Source organism: Pseudorca crassidens, chromosome 8 (assembly GCF_039906515.1).
Source record: "Pseudorca crassidens isolate mPseCra1 chromosome 8, mPseCra1.hap1, whole genome shotgun sequence".
NCBI lineage: Eukaryota > Metazoa > Chordata > Mammalia > Artiodactyla > Delphinidae > Pseudorca > Pseudorca crassidens.
In genome coordinates, this window is record NC_090303.1 from 27,335,289 (window position 1) to 27,359,561 (window position 24,273).

Here is a 24,273-nt window from a genome sequence, read left to right on the forward strand (position 1 = left end):
TAAAGAAATGATATATAACATTCTTGCCACAGAGAGAAAGTTATCGAATAAACTAAGATACATGTAAGTCCACTCAAAGACTTACCTGCTGGCCCAAGAGGGTAAATTTGAGGATTAATAAGAGTAACAACTTCAATGAATTAAAATGTATCAAATATGTTAGAGTTCAATTTCTTGATCTGGGTGGTGGTTATAAGAATGTCTGATATAATAATTTATTAAGTTATACATTTGTTTAATTCTGTTTCTGTAACCGTGCTGTTTAAAACATACTTTTTAAACTGAGTGAATGTATCCATCATATAATTTTCAGAGAAAATGTTCCAGAAAGTTCCATGTCTATATTAAGTATCAATCTATCAAGTTGATAAACACAAGAAGTCGAAGTTGATATCTTCAATATTTATTAGTAAGGCTGAGGCCACAGCCTTTATACAGCACAATTTGCGTAAGTTATCAAGATACTTCTTGTATACAATCACAAAACCAAGACATATTTTTACATAGAATAAAACTCAAGACAGATTTACAAGCATTTTTATACAAATCTCATGTATTTCAGTTCAATTTACACAACATTTAGCCCAAGAATTTTTATTTGTTCATTAGATTTTCCAGAGAGATTTGGGTAGAACAGAAAAAAAGGACACATTAGCAAATCACCAACACAGCATGCAACATACAGTTAGAAACAAGACATATCTCCAAGTACTCTATTTTTTATCTTGAAATCAATTTTATTAGGTTTTTATTTTTTCAGACAAGAAATTTATTTCCTTTAACATCAGATGTGTTTTTGTTAGGATATCAGCACACACATTAATTGGTAGTGGGAGCACCTGAGCACATCACCAACAAATATACAGACACAATCAAACAAGAATCATATTCACATGCTGAATGCCACAAGGATTTAATATTTCAACTTCGTCTAGGTTACCAAATGTATAATTATGTACAGGGTAACGAATTAAGAAAATGCTGTCAATCTACGTATCAGATAAGGAATCACTTGATTAAATGCTTTTGATTTATTATCTTTAATAATAACAACATGGAACATACAGAAAACATCAATGTGTCATATTCAATGAGATTATCTGTTTCACTCATTCATTCTTGTGTTACATCAAAGGCAAGTTATTATTAAAGAGACAGCTCGTAATTATTCATTGAGCTTTCTTTTACTTCCAGCTCCAAGCTCAAAAAGAGGGAAAATCACTCTGTCACACATAGAGTTATAAACACATATATAGCTGTAGTTGGCTGCTTTTGGAATATTAGACATTGTAGCAATGAAAATAAGTTTTTAAAAATATTGTTAGTTATGATTTAAATAATAAAGTAAAAAAATACTATAAACATCTTTATGATATCTTAATGAAATGAAACACTGATCAAATCGTTTCTAATAAATTGGGCACAATATAGTATATTATTTCATTTTATTTCACATCACCACCAACCTAGTTCACTACCTCTATCACCATGATCATCACAACCGTTCCTATAATAAGAATCAATATCAGCTGGTTACCAGCTATAATATTCCCACAATATGACTATCTTAATGTGTGTGATCCACAAAATTAAATCCACTGATATGCTGAAAATATGCATTTACTAGTGTGATTAATTACAATATGGGCAACACTAAGGAGCAAAGACAATCACTACCCCTTAGTCTTGGATACTCTTCCTTTAAACTGAAGTGATAAATAAAGAGTTCAGAGTCGCCAAAAGTCTCCTTAACCTTAAGTAAAACAGGGAAACACCAACTTCTTGCTCCTAGCGTTGTCTGTGTCTGTCACGACCATTCTAGATATCCCTGTCTTTTGTAAAAATTCACTCTGTGCTTTTGCTTCACAGCTAAAGGTTTCTTGAGGACCGAATTTTAAACCAAGAAGCAACTTCCGTCTCTGATGACTCAATGAAGTTGTAGGAAAAATTAAGATGCTTTTCAAGGTATAAGTGCTATAGTCGGACTAATCACGTGTTATTTAGAGACTACAAACTTTGTCTCTATTAGGATAAAAAAAGCTAATTCTGGTAAAACAAATGAAATAAAAAGTGGAAAATCATGTGCTGTGATATATACAAAAAGTAAAAAACACCACGAGCCCTATTTGCAATTAAAAAAGAAATAGTTTTGTTGTAAGAAGGGTAATCAATATCATTCAGAAGAAATGCATTTGTAGAAGGATCAGTGTTGCATAGAATAATTCCAGTACAACCTAGGTGTTTGGTCAGCTGCAAACTTGGCACACTTACGCTCTCTGAAGGGGGATGCTGGTGCACAAAAAGAAGCTCTGTCACTTAACTCTCTGGATTGGCCTGGCCCCATCACCAGTTGTTGGAACAGAGGGGCACCTGTAATGGAAAGACTCCTACTTTTTCAGGTCAAATAGCTACCAAGGTATGACCTTTGTTTCGGTGGCACCTCCTTTTGTGTATCCTAAAAGAAACTGCAGCTGGAATGAAGTAAACTAACTGGTCATAAACCTCTCACGCACACTTCTGGATGTAAGTGGCTGCAGAAAAGGATCCACGGGAGCCAGAGTTTCCTTTAAGGACAAACAGCAGAGCCTTTTTATGTCAGAAAGAGATCTTCCTGAACCCTTCCCTTCCCCAGTTATGAGTGATGATTATAAGCTTCCTAAAGTGCTAAATTCTGCTGGAAATAACCATGGCAACCATCAGCAGATCTAGTTGTCTCTAAAAATAGAATCCTAGCAATATCAAATCCTTAGCGATCCCCTCGCTGCACGTTCATTTTACAGCAATATCAATGATAAATGACATTGCATTTTCGGGGGAGAGGGTCTTAAAAAATAGAGGGAAGAAAAGTGACTTATCTTTCTCAGATTGGAAAGGAGTGAATTTGTATTTTTTATGAATATAATAAAGATATGTAACCTGGTATTTATTAGAAATTATTTTTTAATGTCTTAAATTCAATCAATTCCTCTCAGATTTCAAGTATGTTTTTCTCTAAAAATGAGAAGATTCAATATCTGAGCAATAGATTTGGAGATGATTTCTCTGATCCCACTAAAACCTCACCTTTGAATAAAGAATCAGCTCTTAAGCTCAGAATTCACAGAGAAGCAATTTAATTAATTTATTTTTGTGGATATGGGAATAGGATAAAATCGGCATAATTTACTTAATTTATGATAATCCGATTTGCAAGTCATTTTCATTGAATTTTCTCCCCTTTTTAGGTTAAACGAAAGTTTATATTTTAAAGAAAAAAATAGTTTTGGAGCCAATGTACTGCTTTTATCCATGTCAGTGCTTGCTATTGGTTTGGAAGATGCTTTTTCACATATAAAAATTGGGAAATAAAAAACTGCATAATACTTATTCCTCACTTATGTGTATAAAACTATATTTGGAAATGTGCTTTCATCTTCTCTCATAGATCACTTAGCTTGATCATCCCAACATCCCATTAGGAAGGCTAGGAATATATAATTATATTTTCCCACAAATAAGAAAACTGAGGAAAATTGAGTTTAAGTGACATGTGCAAGGTGACACAGTTCGTCAGTGGCAGAACCAAGACCAGAAGCCAGGCTTTTAATCCTAGCCGAGTGCATATCCTATAAGTCCACGTTACCTCCTTTGTTCACGTTGTTGGTTGATGGGGAAGAGGATGCTTCATTTTAATGACTTAGACGTTGGTCCTTTATTCCATATTATTAAAATAGCTCAAAGGATATTTTCAGTTTAATATAATGTTGATTTTTCACATATTTTCCCAACATTGATGAACTTGATCACTGTGATACTGTCACTAAAGTAGGAAAATAGAGCACTAAAGAGAACTTGAATTTAGTGTCAGGATTTTCATTGTACAAGTTAATGTACTAAGGGGAAAAAAAGACCATTGTGGAAGAGCAGGAAATGACACCAATTTAATCAATGTCACAGATTAATACGATTTGTTTGCCAGAGGAAGAATTTTCTCTCTGTCCATGTATCATTCAAGAGAAAGAAAATATATGGGATAATACATTTATTTGCAATTCCACAAAGAACAAGTTATCATGCTTCCTAGAACATACTAATTTAATCTAGGTCCTTTGCTACGTAGACTGAAAATGTCTTGGATTAAGGGTAAATTATGGAGTTTTTGATGTTTCAACCAAGGTTCCAAAAGTTTGTGGGGCAATATTCTTTTTTGTTAGCCAGTCATGGTTTTATTTCTAGATAAATGTCATTTCATTTCTACTTAGTATTGTCTTAACTATACTTTATTTCAAGTTTTACTAGTGTGCTTTTACAACATGAATTCTAAAACTGGTGATGTTCACCCTTGTAACATTTAGACACAGAGAAAACCTGTACAACATGATCTAAAAGCTATAATTTCTACATCCCTGGTTCTCTTTTTCCTGTAAACACAAGCTCCTTACTTCTAGTCTGGACACATATTGTAGGTGTATCCTATGTCAGAATCTCAAAACAGTTAGTTGTCTAGAAGATAAGATGAAGAAGAGACTTTTTAAAACTGAGATTTGTTCCATTAGTTTTTTCCTTTCAACCAAGTTCTTTTGCATAAAGGATTACTTTTGTCTGCATTAGAAAACATATTAATCTTTGAGTCTCAGCCTTTAGATAGCTGTAGCTCAACTCTACTCAAAAATTTTTGCATTAAGCAAACAAAATTTCTCTCACCGTTTTTCTTGACAGCCACAAGAAATCCAAGGTTTGAGAACTTTTTTTCTTGTCTTCAATATATGAACTTTTTCATTTGAGGTTTTTTTTTCTATGTTCCACAACAATACATTTGCAAGCCTTTGAGTATGTTTTTGCCTTTTGTTCTTCTTCTCATGGTTACCCCTGTAAACATAGCTTAGAACAATAGTATTCGACTATAGTCTTGATTTAAGACTGTTTAAAGCACTTTCTATACCCTGAGCAGACACATGTCTTCAGTGGGCTTGAGTAGGACTGACCAAAAGTTTGTGCCAGTTGACTATTCTTTTTCTGAGATCCACTTTGTCTAGCCAGATACAGGCTTCACCAATCAAGGTCTTTTTCATAAACTTCCCTCCATTGGAAAAAAGTAAAATCTAGAAAAAATAGCCAAAATTATATATATTTGTGTGTATATTTTCAACCTCTTTTATGGACATTTGCTCATCAAAGAAGTAACAGAGACAAGAAAGGGTGAGGGTGAGAGAAATAGCAGGCATACTTGTAGGAGAACTAATAACTAACATGTCCTCAAAAGATTTGCATAATATTAATTAATTTACCTCAACATTTCCCAAAGGCAAAGACATATCCTGAAGGACAGGAGAATTCTAGATAATATTAGCTAGCTAGATAAACCTAGCTAACTCTAACTAGGTTTGTGATTAAACTGATTGAAAGTTTCAAAAAAGAAATTTGCTAGGTGCATGTTTTATTACTTAATGAAATATTAACTCAAATACAGAATTATTTGAGTGGTGAGTACATAAATACGAGTTTACAAGGCGGATAGAACATAATACTGTTTTAAATGCCATTTAATTTACTGGGAATTTTATTATAGGAAGCACTTCCAAAGTGGCTTCTTGTCATATGTAGAGCTTACACTAGTTGAAATTCCACGGGATCTCATACTCAAGGAATATTTTTCTTTTAGGGATCAGTTGAAAGAAAGGTAGAGAAATTGAGATGGAGATAATCATTAATCCTTGACAATTCTTCTCTCATGCTCTCTCTTTCTTTTCAGAATCTCCTTCAGATAATTCATCTTTATTCCTGATTAAAATTTACTGTTATGTTTCTGACTTCAAAATCTACTTTTCTGTCTCTTTTAGCCTCTGGTTTGGGGATTTCAAATGGCACATTATATGTTTTACTTGGACCCTGCCTTCCTATCAAGTTTATCACATTTCAGAAAAACTCATGTTCTTTCTCCCTATCCATCCCTTCTGTAACTACTCAATCTCTGTGATTGACACATTTGTTCACACAGATTTCAGAGTATCCTTTAACTTTTTTACTCCCTTCAACTCTAATGTCAATTAATCCTCTCAGTGCAGTTTTTGCTTTGCAATATCTCTTATATAGGTCTCTAGTACAGGCCTCTAAGTGCCAGTACCATGGTCTTCTCTTCCCACATTTTTTCATCTCTTCCCTCCCTCCTCCTTTTTCCTCTTTCATTCCATGTCTCTCTATCTACTAAAGATATACTATGCACAAGCATTGTGCTAGGCTACAAAACAAAGAGCAACGAAAATCAAGCCTTGCACTAGAGAAGCTGATAGTACAGAAGCAGTGAGAGGTAAGTACACAAATTGTTGTACAAGACTGGGATTAATGGCCTAATGAGATAAGCAAAACATTATGTGAATAAGGTGTGATAAATTATACCCAGGGTCATTATTAAAGAGCTGTTTACATCAAAAGACATGGAAAATTGCGATAGATGGAGAGAGATGGAGAAGGGAGTATTGAAGGAGAGGAAGAATATGAGCAAAGAATTAGAGGTTTAACTTGATTTCAAGATTCTGGTGTGACTGGGGTCAAGCGTGAGTGGAAATGTATACAAGGAGATGAAATTAAGTCAATACAATTAGAACTCACCTTAGAGGACTCTGAATGAGTCAGGTTAATGATGAATCACTGGAGGGTTTCAATGTAACCTAGCCAGTGTTTTTAAAAGATACCTCTGCCATCAGTGTGATAAAATGAATTAAAGGGTAAGATATTGATGGCAAGTAGGCCAGGTATATACTGCTGAGATGATTTGCATAACAAAGATGAGGACACAAAGAGAATTAGTGTGGCAGTAAGCATGGAAAAAATCTATGTAAAAGAAACTGAGTTGGTAGGAGAGGCGACTTGGTAGCTAAATGGGTGGGATGAGCGGGTTGGGGAATTTTAAAGGGCCCCTGGGAAGTTACCTCTAAAAATTAACTTATAAAATATCACATAGTGTATGATTGGCATTTAAATATTGAATAATTAAATGGGAAATAACTACAGTATAAATGAAAATCTAAAAATTGGAACTGTATGAGTTACCTGAAGAGAATGTCCAGCAGGACTTAGGCTGAATCTAAAAGTTTCATTGAATGAAGGCTCTCGATCATGTCTACATACTCTTGTTTTTTTCTTGATCACCTTTTTTTGGGTAGAAATATTCATCACATATATTTTCACATATAAATCTGAAAATAAGAATTCAGCTTGTTAAGTGTCCATTAATAACACAATTTTCCACTGAAAGAGTTATAATTGTATATGGACAGTTCTCCTACATTTTACACAAAGCCAGTAGCCTGTGAACAATTTGTTTCAGACAACATAGAGTAATTAAAATATACATCAATTTTCTTAGCAACTTAAATGTTTTCTTGTTGTATAATAAATACATCACTCTACATTTGTGTTGAAAAAATCTAATTTTTAACTAGTAAAATATCAACTTGCTCTATATAAGAGAAACTCATTCTTATTTCATATTTTTCAGATATATTTGGTACACAGCCCAAATTTTAATTAGCATTTTTTAGCTATTTAGGACATACTCCTAAAGAGTTCCTAGATACATTATATTGCTCATGATCATAAAATTAGATACCTGGTAAGTGATCAGGAGATTTAAATTTGTAGGTGATATTTCTGCATTGGAGGATTTCAACTATGAGTTGTTCCCCATCTGTCTTCATTTCTTTCTTCAGTGCAATCTTGATTTCTCCCATTACCTGAGTTTTAACTGGAACAATTTAATTAAAAAGTTAAGGAATATGTCATGCCATTAATTAAGTGGTTAGTTCAATAATTTACTCGTATTTTCATTTATTGAGTGTTTATCAAGTGCTAAACACCTTATCGCATCCCGTGGATACACAGATGAATAAAATACAGTCCCAGCCCTTAAGGAGAGGAAGGCCTCATGGGGAGACTGATAAATTATATGCTTACAATGAAGTATGTTAAGTATAATGATAAGCAAGTAACAAGAGGGGTATGGAAGAAATGCAAGTAGGTATTACTCAATTGTAGATTTTTAGGCCAAAAGAGGTAATAGATGAGACTACAGGGGACTATAGGAAGACAGTCATACATAAAAATAATAGAATTCTAATATAATATATAGGCAGTATTAAGTCAAGTGAAATGCAAGAAGTTGTTTGCCAACAATTGCTCACTACTTACCAGGCTTGCAAAAGAACACTTGCTAATACAACTAAATGTCGTTGTATATTATATCTACTTCCATTCTATTTTTCTTGTAAAAGAAGTAGGCAACAAGAGTATATGGCAATAACATTACACAAGGGAAAATATGAGTGATTGAAATGAATTCAATGTATTTCTTTCTAGTGTTTATCTTGAATCTTTACATTACTGAAGAAGCTATTCATACTAGGTCAAATTCTTTATAGTTTCATCCTTTTCTCTATCGATGCATATATTTATCCACTTACCATTCACCAACAAATATTTTATTTTCCACCCTACTCTGTGATAAGCACTCTGTTAGGAAGAATGGATACAATGATAAGCCAACATACACATGCTTATTGGTTTTATGGTTTTTCTGTCTATTGGGAAGAAATCCATCAATGAAATATTTTCGTCAATAAGTGTACAATTAGAAAGAGAGGAAAGGTTCTGAAGTACAAGAGCATGGATACAGAAAAGCCTAGGAAAGGGCTTCATGAGCTGAAACCAGAAGAATAAGAAAGAATTAACTAGGTGACATGGGCGGGGAAGAACATTATAAAGAGAAGGAACAGTGTGTTCACAAAAGGCAACATAATGGGACTGAGGAACTAAATAAATATTCGTGTGATTATAAGATACTGTTAAGTGGTACTATGTTAAGAATTTGGGTTTTACCTTTAGAACAACAGGAATCTATTAAAGGTCTTTAACACGGATGTAGATCATTTGTTCTCAAATGTTTCCGTCTCAGGATTTATTTATAGTCTTAAAAAAAATGGTGGTACTCAAAGAACATTAAAATTTCTAATTAAAAAGTAAAATTGGATATTTAAAAATTTATTTATTGATTCAGTTAAAATGACAACAATATATCTATAAATAAGTATTTTAATGAAAAATAACTGTATTTTCCAAAGCAACAAAAAATAGTGAGGAGTGACATTTTATATTTTTCAAATTTCATTAGTGCTTGGCTTAATAGAGGACAGCTGGATTCTCATACCTGTTTCTACACTAAATCCAGATCAATATGCTGTTTTATTTGAAATATATGACAGTCTCACACAGATATATATACATAGTTGGAAAAGGAAGGAGTATTTTAATATCCTTTCAGACAACTGTGGACAATCTTTGATACTACATTAACACTTGAAAAGTGGTAGTTTCTTTAAGATTAGTGTAAATGTGAAATCTGAAACCGTATCAATGAACCTTTGGACTGTTACTTTAAAATACAATTGTCTATCTTGCACCTTGAATGGACCAGTTAACTATGCCTGAATTGGTAACATCCTATATTGTTCGTTTTGGAAAATACCGGTTTACTGAGTTATGCAGGTTTTCAAAAACATTGACACAATTCATACAATATTAAAAGCACATTTGTTAATATCACCATCGATATCATAAAAAAATTCTGACTATTGAAAAGCTGACAAGCTCAGGGAGGCAGGTATAAGTTTTGGAAATTTTTATTTTTACTTAAAAGTTGATTTTTATTATTGACAACAACTATTGCCAATTGTTTTTATCAAAGTGAAAAACTCACTTTGTTAATTTTTGAGAAAATGGCAGCTGAATACAGTCAGCCTTCTGCACCCATGGCTTCTGCATCCATGGATCCAACCAACTGAAGATCAAAATATCAAAAAAAAATTTTTCCAGAAAGTTCAAAAAAGCGAAGCTTGAATTTGCCACATGCAGGCAACTATTTACATAACATTTACATTGTATTAGGTATTATAAGTAATCTAGAGATGATTTAAAGTATATGGGAGGATGTGCATAGGTTATATGCAAATATCACATCATTTTATATAAGGGACTTTAGTGTAAGCAGATTTTGGTATTTGTGGAGGTTGAGGAGGCTCCTGGAAACAATCTCCCATGGATACCAAGGGTTAACGTTACCAACGTTTGAATAGGCAGAGTTTATCCGTCAGTTGTCTTTCAAGTAAAAATGATATTTCTTGTAAAAAGAGGCTGGCTCAGCTTGCAACTCAAATAAATTGCACTAACATGTTTTCTCAAGTCAACGTTCATATTTTGGTATGCAGCAGAAGTGCTTTGTGTGTAGTTCCCATTTTATCACACAGAATAGTCTAGAACATAGACTATTAGAAACACATGTACTTAAGGGTCTAGGTTTAATAACAAGAATCTTAATTTCTTTATAAAGGATATTGTTAAGTGAAACAGGCAAGTTTTTCATATAAGTGCATGGTGGTAAAAAATAAATAAATACAGTCACTATTACTACAATTTGGTGCTGCTGCCCTGATTTATGCTAAGTCACCAGCAGTTTTCTGCAGCATTGCTTTTGCATTATCAATGTAAATGTCAAAACAGTAAAATGGTAAATAATGTCTTAGTATACTTAAAAAATAATTTTGACCTGGATGCACTTCAACAGTCTTGGGGACCCACGAGGATTTCTGAACCATGCTTTGAGAATGACTGTTAAAGAATATAGTTGAGTAATCTCCAATTGGAAATTAAAGTAACAAAAGCATCATGTACAAAATCTATTAGATTGTAGTTATTTAATCATTTCAATTTAATTTTATCACACATTTGGATATGGGTTTTTAGAATGCATTTCTTCCCTGCATTAATTTTTGCTTTAATTAACTTATATTTTCATGTCTAGATGTACCCTAACATGTGGAAAACTATCTACCAATACCATACTTTGGCCTGCTCTCTTCCTTCTTTCAAAACACTAAGTTCCCCAAATAGGCAAAGTTGCCCTCCATATGTTTTATAAACTGAAACACAGTTCTTCTAGACATAGTTAAATCGTGATAATTCAGCAGCCAATGATCATAGATACTTCACAGTAGCTGGGTGTTAGCTTTACCCTTGAGAAATTCAAGAAAATAAAGTGCAAGCCAAGGATTTTTTTATACAGCTAAAGTGTCTTTCAAGCAGCAAGCCCATAAGTTTAAGCATAAGGAACTCAAGAATACCATAGAAAAATTCCTTCTCAAGAAATATATGAGAGGATGAATTTCATCACATCAAAGAGATAACTAGAGAGACTTCAGCCAAGGGAGTGATGGTGAATATTTAATACATTTAATTGTAGAACTGAGACTAAAGTAAGAGTCAGAATATAGGTGGGTAGAAGGGCAGCATGTAATTGTCATGTATTCTGATAGAGTATAAAGAATGAAACTGAAAGAGATGTATGACAAAGGGAGAGAAAGGGACAAGTAGAATGAGATTGTTGATTTTTGTATAGGTAAATGGTAGGTGACACAAGTTATACTATTTAAAATTGACAAGACAGATGGTAAATGGTAAGTAAGAAGAGCAAACATAATAAAAGGTATAAAAAAAGACAATGATTGGAATAAAGATACAAAGCTTTCTTAATTACAAAATAAATTAAAAAAAATTAAAGACACCAAACGGAGGAAGAAACACAACAAATCTAACATCATATACACAATAGTTATAAAACAAAATGCAGAGTTGTGATCAAACATATCTGTCATATTAATAAACATGAACAGGCTCAGTGAGCATATTTTTAAAAAGATATTCAGATTGGCCTATAAAGCAAAGCTTATGAGCTATGCTATGCTAAAACTTAGTTTCGTTTCAAATAGTCACAAATACATAAATTGTAAGCATGCCAGATGTATGGAAACAATAAGAGAGTAGGGGTTGATATCTTATTGTGAGGCTAAATAGAAATCAGTTTGAAATGTAGTAAACAAGACCAAAAAAGGACATTTTATAAAGTTAAACATCCATAAATCATAATGAAGACACAACAATTATGAATATCTATGCACCATTAAAATAGGTTGAAACTAGAAAATAAGGTGTAAAGATGTAGGAGATGAAAGCCAGAATAAAGAGAATAATAAAAAATACTTTAACACAGTATTTTCAGTACAAGACAGGTGAAGTAGACTAAAATACGTAAAGACAGAATACTGAGACACCAGAACAAATATAGCAGATCTCAGGATGTATATATTAAACACTATACTCTGATAAGAAAACAAATATCTTTTCCTCAATTAAATATGGAACATGGATCATATTGATTGATTATGTATTGACTTACAAAGTAGACAACGGTAAGTTCTATAAAATGAAGCTAATACATTGTCTGATAACACACACACACACACACACAAAGGCTTTAACGAAACAATTCTTGGCTGAACAGAAAAATACAATGAGAAAATACAGAAGTTCTGAAAAACAATGATAATGAAAACACTATCAGAATCAATGAGAATTAAAATAGTGATCAGAGGAAAATCACCAGTCTTAAACACCTATATCATTTAAAGCAGTGATCAGAAGAAAGTGCATATATGCATTAATATTCCATCAACCAAATTTTAAAAAATACAATAGATTTAAAATTCCAAAAGCTAGAAAAAGAACAACAAAGTAATATACAAGAAAGTACAAGAAAAAAAAATATAGAAAAATAGTAGATAAAATTAATGAATCAAAATTCTGGTACTTTGACTAGCATCAATAAAATAGAAAAACCAATAATGAACTTAGTCAATAACATGTGGCCTTAATATTATGATTTACAAATGGCATGTGGCCTTTTAACTATGACACTATGCTCCTCTCAGTGATTTGGTGTAAACATTTTAGTGTCCTGGATATACCCTAATACTATCAGCTCACATTCTGTTTACACATTCCTGACAGGCAGAAACAGCAAACATGTCTAATATATTTCTTTGAACTTGTGAGGGACCATCTAGCTCAGGTTACTGAACGATTTTAAATAAGTATAAACAAGCCCATTCAAATCAACCTGTTTTATTTTAAAGAACTTTGCAGGAAAATGAAGAATCTTCAATATAAAAATGAGAAAAGAAGACAGATGTTAGAATCTCCTTTCTTTAATACCTAGAAAAACTAGGGGAAAAAGTAAAGTTCAGGAAAGTATTAGCCAGTAGCAACTAACCAAAGAATAGTCTCCTGCCAGAAAATGCTGAGTGGTGTGTAGGAATGGAAAGGCAGATTCTGGGAAGGCTCAGCTTAGCAGCATCCCCAACCATACCACGTATCACAAAATTTTGCCAGGAAAAAGAGAGATGAATTGCCAAAATCCTGAGAATTATCACCAAGTCCCCAGCACAGAGAAGTGGATGAACAATGAGTTTAGGCAGCCCCAGAAAAGTTATACTAAACCCTTGAGAGTGGCAGCTTTGGCTAATCGCTAGGAAGATCTGAGGGTTTCACTGAAAATAGGAAAAACAACAAGTGCTCCCCATTTACTGGGGATCCAAGGTTAAGGAGGAGCAAAATCCAAAGCTGAGAGAGTCTTTTCATTGCAGTAAGACATACCTGGGCTTGGTTGAGTGAATGCTGGCAAAACAAAAGCAAAAACAAAACCAAAAACCATTTAAATCAAATCTCAAGAGAGAGCAAAACGTAGTCAATCAGGGCAGCAAATCTACCTGTGAAACAGCTCTATTTCTTTCCTCCAAAGGCATAGAAAATTGGATAGAACTACTACTGCTCCATCTCTCAAACAGTAACTGGGATAGAGGGGAAAAAAGAGTATTCTACCGGATAAGGAGGGAGTCAAGGAAAATACTCCCAGTATTTGGAGCCAATAGGAGTTGTGGACAGAATTGATCACACCACTGAACATGATGAAATGAAACATCAAGACAATTTTTTTCTCAGAAAAATTCACTGTTATGGGTCATATTCCTCTAAAACTCCAACATGCCAAGCATATAAAATTTATTGTTGCTGTTTACCACTTTCTCACTTCAGAAGAAAGGTAGAATTAAACACTTGCTAACTAAAGTTCTCAAAGCATCACATTGCCTATTTTTTTCTTGGAAGGTTAAATTCACATGCTTCACAGTGTGGTACTTGTGAAGTTCTTGTTAAATTTTTCCTACTCCAGATTGTTCCTTATTTTTTATACTAAAGGAGGAGAGGAACATACTTACTGAGGTGGTCTCAAAGGACGCTTGCATTAATTATGAGTTATCACTATCAATCGTGCTTGCCCTTTCACTAGTTCAGAAAACCTTTGTCATTGGAAACAGATGCATATGGATGGTGACAAAAACCTCTGTTTTCACTCTCTCCACAGGATGAGGGAGAGTGGTGGGTGGGGGGTCAGAAACTATAGATCTGCTTGGGCCTCTGAACTGAAGAAGACAAGGCACACATAGAGGCCATGTGTGGGTGTTTTGTCATTGTGTTTGGAGTAGAGAGTAAATGGGCAGTAAAAACTGCTTTGACCAGCCTCCAGGTCTCTTGGTGTCCCAAAATTTATGTTTTGGTTGTATTAAAAGAATAAAAATTAATCCTACTCTAGAGAAGATATTTATCTTACAACATGATACATAGCTATGATTAAAGGAGAAAGAAGACTGTCTTTTCTCCATTGTATGTTCTTGTCCCTTTGCCTAAGAATTAATTGACCATAGGTGTGTGGGTTTATTGCTAGGCTCTCTATTCTGTTGCATTGATCCATATGTCTGTTTCTGTGCCAGTACCATGCTGTTTTGATTACTGTAACTTTGTAGTATTGTCTGAAGTCTGGGAGGGTTATACCTCCATCTTTGTTCTTTTTCCTCAGGATTGTTTTGGCATTCTGGGTCTTTTATGGTTCCATGTAAATTTTAGAATTATTTGCTCTAGTTCTGTGAAAAATGTCATGGGTAATTTGATAGGGATAGCATTAAATCTGTATATTGCTTTGGGTAGTATTTTCATTTTAACAATATTAATTCTTCCAATCCAAGAGCATGGGATATTTTTCCATTTCCTTAAGTCATCTTCAATTTCCTTTATTAATGTTTTAGTGTTCTCAGCATGTAAGTCTTTTGCCTCCTTGGTCAGGTTTATTCCTAAGCATGTTTTTCTTTTGGATGCAATTTTATTTTATAATATTTTATTTTTATTTATTTTATTTTTGGCTGTGTTGGGTCTTCGTTGCTGCGTGCGGGTTTTCTCTAGGTGCAGTGAGCAGGGGCTACTCTTTGTTGTGGTGCACAAGCTTCTCATTGTGGTGGCTTCTCTTGTTGTGGAGCACGGGCTCTAAGTGCACAGGCTTCAGTAGTGGTGACACGTGGGCTCAGTAGTTGTGGTGCATGGGCTTAGTTGCTCCAAGGCATGTGGGATCTTCCTGGACCAGGGCTCGAACCCATGTCCCCTGCATTAGCAGGAGGATTTTTAACTACTGTGCCACCAGGGAAGCCCTTGATGCAATTTTAAAAGGGAGTGTGTTTTTACTTTCTCTTTCTGATATTTCGTTGTTAGCGTAAAGAAATACAACAGATTTCTGTATGTTAATCTTGTATCCTGCTACCTTGCTGAATTCATTTATCAGTTCTAGTAGTTTTTGTGTGGAGTGGTATAGGGAAAGCTGGATAGCCATATATAAATCAATGAAGTTACAACACACCCTCATACCATACACAAAAATAAACTCAAAATGGCTTAAACACTTAAATATAAGACATGGCACCATAAAACTCCTACATAGGCAGAGAACATAGGCAGAACATTCTCTGACATAAGTAATACCAATGTTTTCTTAGGTCAGTCTCCCAAGGCAAGAGAAATAAAAGCAAAAATAAGCAAATGGGACCTAATCAAACTTACAAGCTTTTGCACAGCAAAGGAAACCATAAACAAAATGAAAAGGCAACCTATGGACTGGGAGAAAATACTTGCAAACAGTGTGACCCACATGGGCTTAACTTCCAAAATATACAAACAACTCATACAACTCAGTAACAACAACAACAAAACATCCCAGTCGAAAAATGGGCAGAAGACCTAAGTAGACATTTCTCCAATGAAGACAAACAGATGGCCAATAGGCACATGAAAAGCTGCTCAACATCACTAATTATTCGAGAAATGCAAATCAAAACTACATTAGTCAGAATGGCCATCATTAAAAAGTCTACAAATAACAAATGCTGGAGAGTGTGTGAAGAAAAGAGAACCTTTCTACACCGTTGGTTGGAGTGTAAATTGGTGCAGCCACTATGGAAAACAGTATGGAAGTTCCCCAAAAAACTAAAAATAGAGTTGCCACATGATCCAGCAATACCACTCCTGGGCATATATCTGGACAAAGTTATAATTCAAAAAGATACATACACCCCAATGTTCACAGCAGCACTATTTACAATAGCAAAGACATGCAAACAACTTAAAAGTCCATCAACAGAAGAATAAAGAAGCTGTGATCAATATATGTATATATAACGGAATACTACTCAGCTATAAAAAAGAATGAAATAATGACATTTGCAGAAACATGGATGGACCTAGAGATTATCATACTAAATGAAGTAAGCCAGAAAGAGAAAGACAAATACCATATGATATCACTTATATGTGGAATCTAAAATATGACACAAATGAACTTATTTATGAAACAGAAACAGACTCACAGACATAGAGAATTTTGGTTGCCAGGGGGGAGAGGGGTGGGAGAGGGGTGCAAACTATTATATATATAAAGGATAAACAATAAAGTCCTACTGTATAGCACAAGGAACTATATTCAATATCCTGCAATAAACCATAATGGAAAAGAATATCAAAAAGAATATATGTATGTACAAATATATATACACACACACACACACACACACACACACACACACACACACACATACATATATAACTGAATCACTTTTCTGTACACCAGAAACTAACACGACATTGTATATCAACTATACTTCAATTAAAAAAAAAAAGAATTGGGGCTTCCCTGGTGGCGCAGTGGTTGAGAGTCCGCCTGCCGATGCAGGGGACACGAGTTCGTGCCCCGGTCTGGGAGGATCCCACATGCCGCGGAGCGGCTCGGTCCATGAGCCATGGCCGCTGAGCCTGCGCGTCCAGAGCCTGTGCTCCGCAACGGGAGAGGCCACAGCAGTGAGAAACCCGTGTACAGCAAAAAAAAAAAAAAAAAAAAAAGAATAGAAAGAAGAAGAGATGATGGATATATACAGGGCATAGTTCAAAAATGAGATGACAAAATAATAGGTGGGGTGAAAATGGGGATAACAGAGCTAAAACACAAATAATCCCATTTGAAAGCTGTTAATGAATTAGAAACATCCTGGGAACAAAATTAAATAAGATAGAAATCAATATTATTGACATAGAGGGAAGAAGGCTCAGGATGATACAGAGAGAAAAGTAAAGAAGTTACAGAACAATGGCAGATATATTAGAACTGAAAAATATGATCCAATATAACTTACTGCTCAGAAAAAGTAAATTCAAGAGAATAGGAAATAACATCTATTTAAAACATAAAGATATTTCTCTGAAATAACAGGAGAGTGAATCTCTGGACCAAAAAGATCATCCTACACTCACTGAAGTGATAAGTTGGTACACTGATATATCCAGCTTAAGCTACTTCAAGGATACAGAAAACATTCTTTAAAAATCCAGGGGGAAAAAAAAAGTCCTCTGAAAGAGTACATTTGTGTATAAAAGAAACAGCCTTCCTAAAATATTTAAAAGACTATGTCAAGGGTATAGAGGCTATAGTAATGAGGGAATGAAAAAGAGAGGAGAGAGAGGGGGAGAGAGGGAGGGAAGAGGGAATGAAGGGAAAATCTGAAGATGAAATCCAGGCCACCAATAAAACAATGGAAGAGGAAAGTGGAAGAAAGTGGATGAGTGTTGATTTCCTTTAAGCGGAGAGTTAATCAATAAAATTTAAATTTGAAATAGAGTATTAAAAAACATAATTACTCAACCTCTTAATATTTTCCATTTTGTTTCTTAAACTTAGTGAGATCTTTTATAAACTATGGCTAAAATATTTATCGAAATATTTTACGTGACTAAAATAGTTATTGAAATTAAGTTATTTCTTTATTTTTACAATGTTATATTCTTTTCTGTTAAATTTAAGAACAATATAATTATTTTTTGACAAAGAACAGGACTAATTTAATTCTATTTTAACAAAATTGTGTGTGTCCCTCTCTTTAGCTAGCTGAAGTGCTCCAAGTAAGTGGAACTGTACAACTGGCTTACTTTTATCTTGCCCAGCTTTCTTTTTTCACACTCTCCAGTGCTTTATTCTCCTTTAAGATATGCAGTGTTCTTTCCACTTTTTTGTTTTCTTAAAAAAGAGTTTACATATATTTTATCTTTGAAAAAATGTGTATGTTTTATCTGTAAGCAACATTTATACACATACCTAGATCTATATCTCCAACTACTTTATATTTTTAGTAAAGTATATTTTAAGAAAAAATTGCAATTAACAGAACACAATCATTATTTCACAAGAAATAAAGTTGGTAAAATCCCCATTTTACAGATGAGAAAATAGTGGCTTGCATGTGTTAAGTAACTTGCCAAATTGTTAAGCATCCTAGGCAGAACTTTACTCTAGATCTTCTTATTTTAAGCACAGGGCTCTCTTCTCTCATGCACACCTTATATTTTCTTATGAATAATATTTGTAGAACACTGGCTCATTCACGGAAATATTCATTTAAAAATATTTTAAAAAAATATTATCAGAATGAAAGGATTTTTCAGGGGCTATTTTGCTATTTTATTTTACCCAGACAGAGGACTTTAGAAAGCAGGGAAGGCATAGCAAACAATTATTTTAGTTGGTTAAACAATAGCTAGAAGTTATCGTCTACCTTTATACATTAGATTGATTATACAGAATATTTATATTAAAGAACAAAAACCAGCAATAAATACTTTCGGAAATATTCATAGTTATATGAGAGTCTATATGGAATTGATTTAGGTACACAAAGTAAAAAGTGTCTATTGATTAAGAAAATATTTCTTTTTTATTTGCATTATTAGTATTTTTAACACTTAACTGGATGGAGTACAAATTGAGGTTTACGTTTTCCCAAAATTGTAAGCATATTATATTGCAACTTGAGCAGTTTTTGCCAATGCAAGACCATTTCCAGCAAAAGTCTCTTTAGAGGCAATGTTTAATGAGCTGGAAGTGAATAAAATGTGGAAAAGTAAAGAAGCAAAGAATGTTACTTTGTAAAAGGAAAGTCTGTGTAAGGAAAAAAACAGCGAATACAATTCTCAACACTTAGATTTCTTTGCATTTGCAAATTTTCGTTAATAAATACTACATAGCAATGTTGCAGGTCACTGGTGCTAGCTAATACAGTCTGAAATGGTTTTAGGTAAGACGCATATTTAGCTCTGACAGTCTATCACCTCATAATTTGTTTCCTAGCTCCTATCACTCATTCCAAGTCTAAGAAAAGTTCAATATAGAATTAAGATGGATTAAAAACCAGGAATTCTGGCTTCTAGCCCTGTGAGATGGCAGGCCTGTCATTAAATATCTCTGTTTTGTATTTCCTCATATTGTAAAGTGAAAATATGTAATACGATTATTTACAGACCATTTATAATATCTGTCAACTTTACAGAATAATAAATTTTTAGGCATTTTTTGATATTATCTATATATTATTTAGTCCTGACCCTCTACTAAGCATATTCTATCCTAGATAATTTTGTCTGTTTACTCAGGAATTCTAAACCTTCTCATTATAGAAAGTCTTAATAATGTGCTAATACCTGTTAATAGCCAAAGTAGTGATGTATAGTTGTATTTTCCTTCATTTCAATTATTTTTACTCTATCAGTTTTAGTCTAAGTGATGATCCTCTAAAAAAAAGCTAGCACAACAATGGCAAATTGTTAGCGGAATGCCTAAAATGGTAATTATTCAATAAGCATTAATTCTTTTTTATGTCTCAACATTTGATGCAATGGAAGATCAGTTCTAGAAGTAATTGACAGTTTACACCTAGCAAGCGTTTCTATAGCATTAGGTCAATTGCTCAATCTATTCAAAGTAAACAAACAAAACAAAAAAATATATCTTGATATATCCATATAAATCAAGACTTTTTAAATGGAAATTTCTTTAATTAAAGGTCTTCTTCTACTTCACTGAGCCTTTCAGAGAAAGGAAGTGAGCTAACTGTAGCTTGTTCTATTCAACAGTCTCTCTATAATTTGCAACCATGTGTATCAACCCTACCCTACAGCCTATAATAAATTTTACCTTCCATGCTGAAATTCTCTCTCTCTTCCAAAAGTTCAAAGTGGTACTCACTAATTTGATGGTGGTATCCAATAATTATCTAAAATTGGTACTTCCTTTTTCTTTACACCATGTCCTTGAGTAGCAGGGAAAGCTACTAGATCTTTTAACAAGTCTGGTAATCTTATTTGTATTGAATTTCATCTCCTAGTATATTGATGTTTTCTAGCGGCTGTATTCAAGTCATTGATATGTTTTAAACTTAGTTCTCAGAAACATGTTTTCTGGACAAAGGTTCTTACCTGTATAGAACACTTTATATGCAGGATTGAATAGAAGGAGTGAAGAATTAGTTTTTAAAGGTTTATGCTAGTAATTTAATGTTTGAAAGCAAAAATGAAACTAATTTCTTCATTCTATATTGTATTAAATTCTATTCCAAGTACTCTCACTGTAAGATCTCCTGAAGTTGACGCTCCATAAATCAGCTTGCTCATACAATGAGAATGACACCATGCAGCCAACTCCATTATCTGACTTCTTTGCTACCTTTGTATATAACAGATGACTGTAAATGCTTGGGTCCAGCACTTTTTACTAAAACATACCATTAATAAAGTGTTAGAGAATTCCCAAGACAGGATATGTGAAATGCTTTGTGATTAGATATAAGTAATTCCTTTATAGGACAATTCAATATATTTGGTTTTCAAATTAAATGAATCCTCATCCCAAATATATTTCACAAAATGTAATTTTCCACTCTCTAACAGTTTAAGTATATATTCATCTGTAACCAAGTGAATAAATATTACTATAATATTATGGATAAAGAATACAGATTAAGTAAATTTTAAAATAACATATGTATAGCACAGAGAACTGTATTTAATATTCTATAATAAACCATAATGGAAAAGAATATATAAAAAAAGAAAATGTATATGTATACATATTATAACTGAGTTTTATATATATATATATATATATATAACTGAGTTACTTTGCTGTACAGCAGAAATTAACACAACATGGCAAATAAACAATACTTCAATTAAAAAACAAAAAAATAAAATAACATGTAAACATCAGTCATATCATCTCAATTTTTCCTAAACCATTTGAAATAGACAAAGGAATGACTAACTTCACTTTCAAGAAAAGAGACTCTAAAGCTCAGGTTGATTAATCTGCCAAAAGTCACATAGCTAGATTAGATGCTTCCAGCAAGACACCCCAAGGTTAATGCCAAAATTTTGATTATCTATTATGTAACAGCGATTATGTGCCAAATTCATGTATATGCTTGTGAGCATGCCTGTGTTGGGGGGTGTAAATTTCAGGTTTTGTGGGGAAGTTGTGCTGGAAAGACCAGGTACAGACAGGAGCAAATGCTCACCGATTCCCTTTCCAAAGCATTAGTTTGTGATCATATACTTCTTGATTTGCTGCATGTAGGGAATTACAGTATACTCAAATGGTATCCACAATGCATTCAATTTCTTAAACAACTCTCCTATTCCAGGCACATTATGTATGTAGACTACTACAGCCTTTAAAGGGTAAAGACTGTTCCTTATTTATCCTGGTCTTTTTAGCCCACAGAAAAGACACCTAGAATATGTTAGATATTTAATGAATGAATCTGTAAAACTTTCTCTAATATTTACAGCAAACCTACAAATGAGGTATCATTTTCATTTAGCTCTTAAGAAAGTGATTGATAAGGCTTGACTTAAAAGCCCATGCTCTTCCCATTAAACTAAGCTGAGACCATAGATCTGGAGATATTTTGGAATCTTTTTTCAAACCTATGGTTTTCACCCCCAAATAAATGCTTTTTTGTCAGTTTATTAATTGCATTCTCTGTTTACGTGCATATACAAGCCTCTGTTATTCAAAGCCACGGGGAGACATCCTAATACATGGTCATGTCTCAGGGCTGAATGGAGCCGAAGGAGGAGGCATTTTGTTATGTTTTCATTAAGTTTTTTTTGCAAGGCAAAAGAGTTCTATAAGCTTTCATTAAGGCCCTTATTTGAAATAACCCAGATTCAAGGAGATATTTTATACAATAAGGCAGGCATTTGGGTCTAATATGACTTAAGAGTTTTGTGAAAGTAGGCCAGGCCTGAACATTCTCTATCTCTTTTTACATAAAGAAAGCCTTTCTTTCTGAGACAAAGCCAGAAAGAACATCATTTTAGAAGGAAAAAATAGATTTTTCTGATTGATCTTCAGTGTTTTTGGCATCTTTTGTCCTTTTGGTGCATGATTCTTAGCATTCATTTTGCTGTGACTGAAAATAACCAGAGCTCTTTAAAAAAAAACTTTTAATTAAAGCCTCCCATCCATTATCTTGTATGAGACCTAAAAAAAACCCCCAAAATCCTCACAAAAACAAAACAACATCCGCTGTTAGAGAATAAAAATTGAAAACCTAAAAGGACATTACATTTTAAACATGTGCAGTTATGAAATACCCCTCAGATGTGTCAGGAAAACAAATCCTAAAATGACTGAAATGGGAGAGCTGGTATGATATAACAAGAGGGCAGTAATGTTCTTTTCCAGAGAAGCGTCAAGTTTAAGAAACAAGGCTAGTTTCCTGAGTTCACAAGGCATTGACTAGACCTCCCATCTAAACTTCTTGACCTCTGGTCTAAAACCAGGAAGATTACCCACCCAGGAGAAGTGATGGGTCTACACATATTCTCTTTTTACAGAGAAACCTTAGCATCGTCATGTAATGATTTTAGAAAATAAAATCAGGTAAGAGTATAATATTAGGGAAACTAGAAGTTCTTGTGAAAAATAAAAAAGTTTGTCTCTGTAAGAGTGAAGCTACCGATCCACTGTAGAACAATCCCCAGTTTCTTGTGATCAGGCAGTCAGGTAACCTCTGAATAAACCTGAGAAAACCACCTGGATGAGGGTTAAATAGATTATGAGAGTCATATGTTTCCATTGGCCCACTAGGTTACTTATATCATTTTGATTTCTTTGTGTTTAGATTAATTCTACCACTCTTAACGTACAGTACTTTTGATCCTCCTCTCAGTTGTAACCAATTCTCCAGTTTTTCACTTACTACTAATGCAATATTTGTTCCATTCTATAAAACCATTCCTCAATTCCTCAATACAATTTTTGCAGCAATCACTTTGTCTTCCTTGTCCTCAACTGCCATGCTAGATAAAAGAGCACACTATAATTCTACCTCAGTCTTGTATTCTCAGTCCACTTGGACTGTATGTGTATATATTTGCCATTCCAGTTCCCCTCTTCATCAGTCTTACCTGCTTTGCCCCAAGAAGAACACTCGCTTGCACTTCATCACCGGGGTGTCCTTACCTTATATGACTTCTGTGGGGTTTTAGAAATGAAGAGCCAGAAGGAGATGTGAGGGTAGGAGCAGAGAGGCTGGGCTATTTTTTGTCTTCTTTGTCTCCATCCTCTTTGTCAGCTAGTTTTGCAGTGGCCGTGCCTTGTTACAAAGGCTACCACTCCTGTCTGCGATCTCCTGTACCGTGGCTGTATATCTTGCTGGGTTCTGGCTATAGCTTCCCTCCCCATGCTTCATTAGACCCAGGGTAGGAATGGCTTTTTGTTGTGGCTGGTCCTTAATACGCATCACCTTTCCTTGTTAGTTCCTTTAACCTTCCCCACCTTGTAAATGGTCATTAAATTCTTTTATAGTTCCCCTTTGAATGTGTTACCTGCTTCCCACTAGGGCTTCGCAGGACATCCCCTGTTGCATATAAAGTCAGACAGTAATCCAGGGTTTGTTTTGTTTTGTTTGTTTGCTTTTTCTCTATAGGGAGACATTCTCCCAATTCCATCTATGAAACAGTCCCCTTTGATTTGTGGTGCCACTTTGAGTTCCCATATATTCCTGGGTCTATATCTATGCTTTGTATTCTATGTCATTGTTCCTTTCATCTTGCACAAGTACCAGGCTCTTTTGTCTTTATGTTTTAACACCTTGGAGGGTAACCTCACCCTTGTTTCAGTCAGGATAGATTAGATTCTGCTGTAGT

At 34.0% G+C, this 24,273-nt stretch overlaps 1 protein-coding gene across 4 annotated transcripts in view; it reads right to left on the reverse strand.

Annotated features, from left to right (window-relative positions):
- Positions 1 to 381: 381 nt before the first annotated feature.
- The window catches only part of PCLO (piccolo presynaptic cytomatrix protein), a 166,896-nt gene continuing 143,004 nt past the window's right edge, over positions 382 to 24,273 (reverse strand). For all 4 annotated transcript variants that reach the window (XM_067746085.1, XM_067746086.1, XM_067746084.1 and 1 more), the window contains 3 exons: positions 7,589 to 7,723; positions 7,030 to 7,175; positions 382 to 5,081 (listed from right to left, as the gene is read on the reverse strand). In XM_067746085.1, the coding sequence (XP_067602186.1) occupies positions 4,941 to 5,081; positions 7,030 to 7,175; positions 7,589 to 7,723 (422 nt within the window). In that variant the 3' untranslated portion in view covers positions 382 to 4,940. The remainder of the gene's footprint in view (positions 5,082 to 7,029; positions 7,176 to 7,588; positions 7,724 to 24,273) is intronic.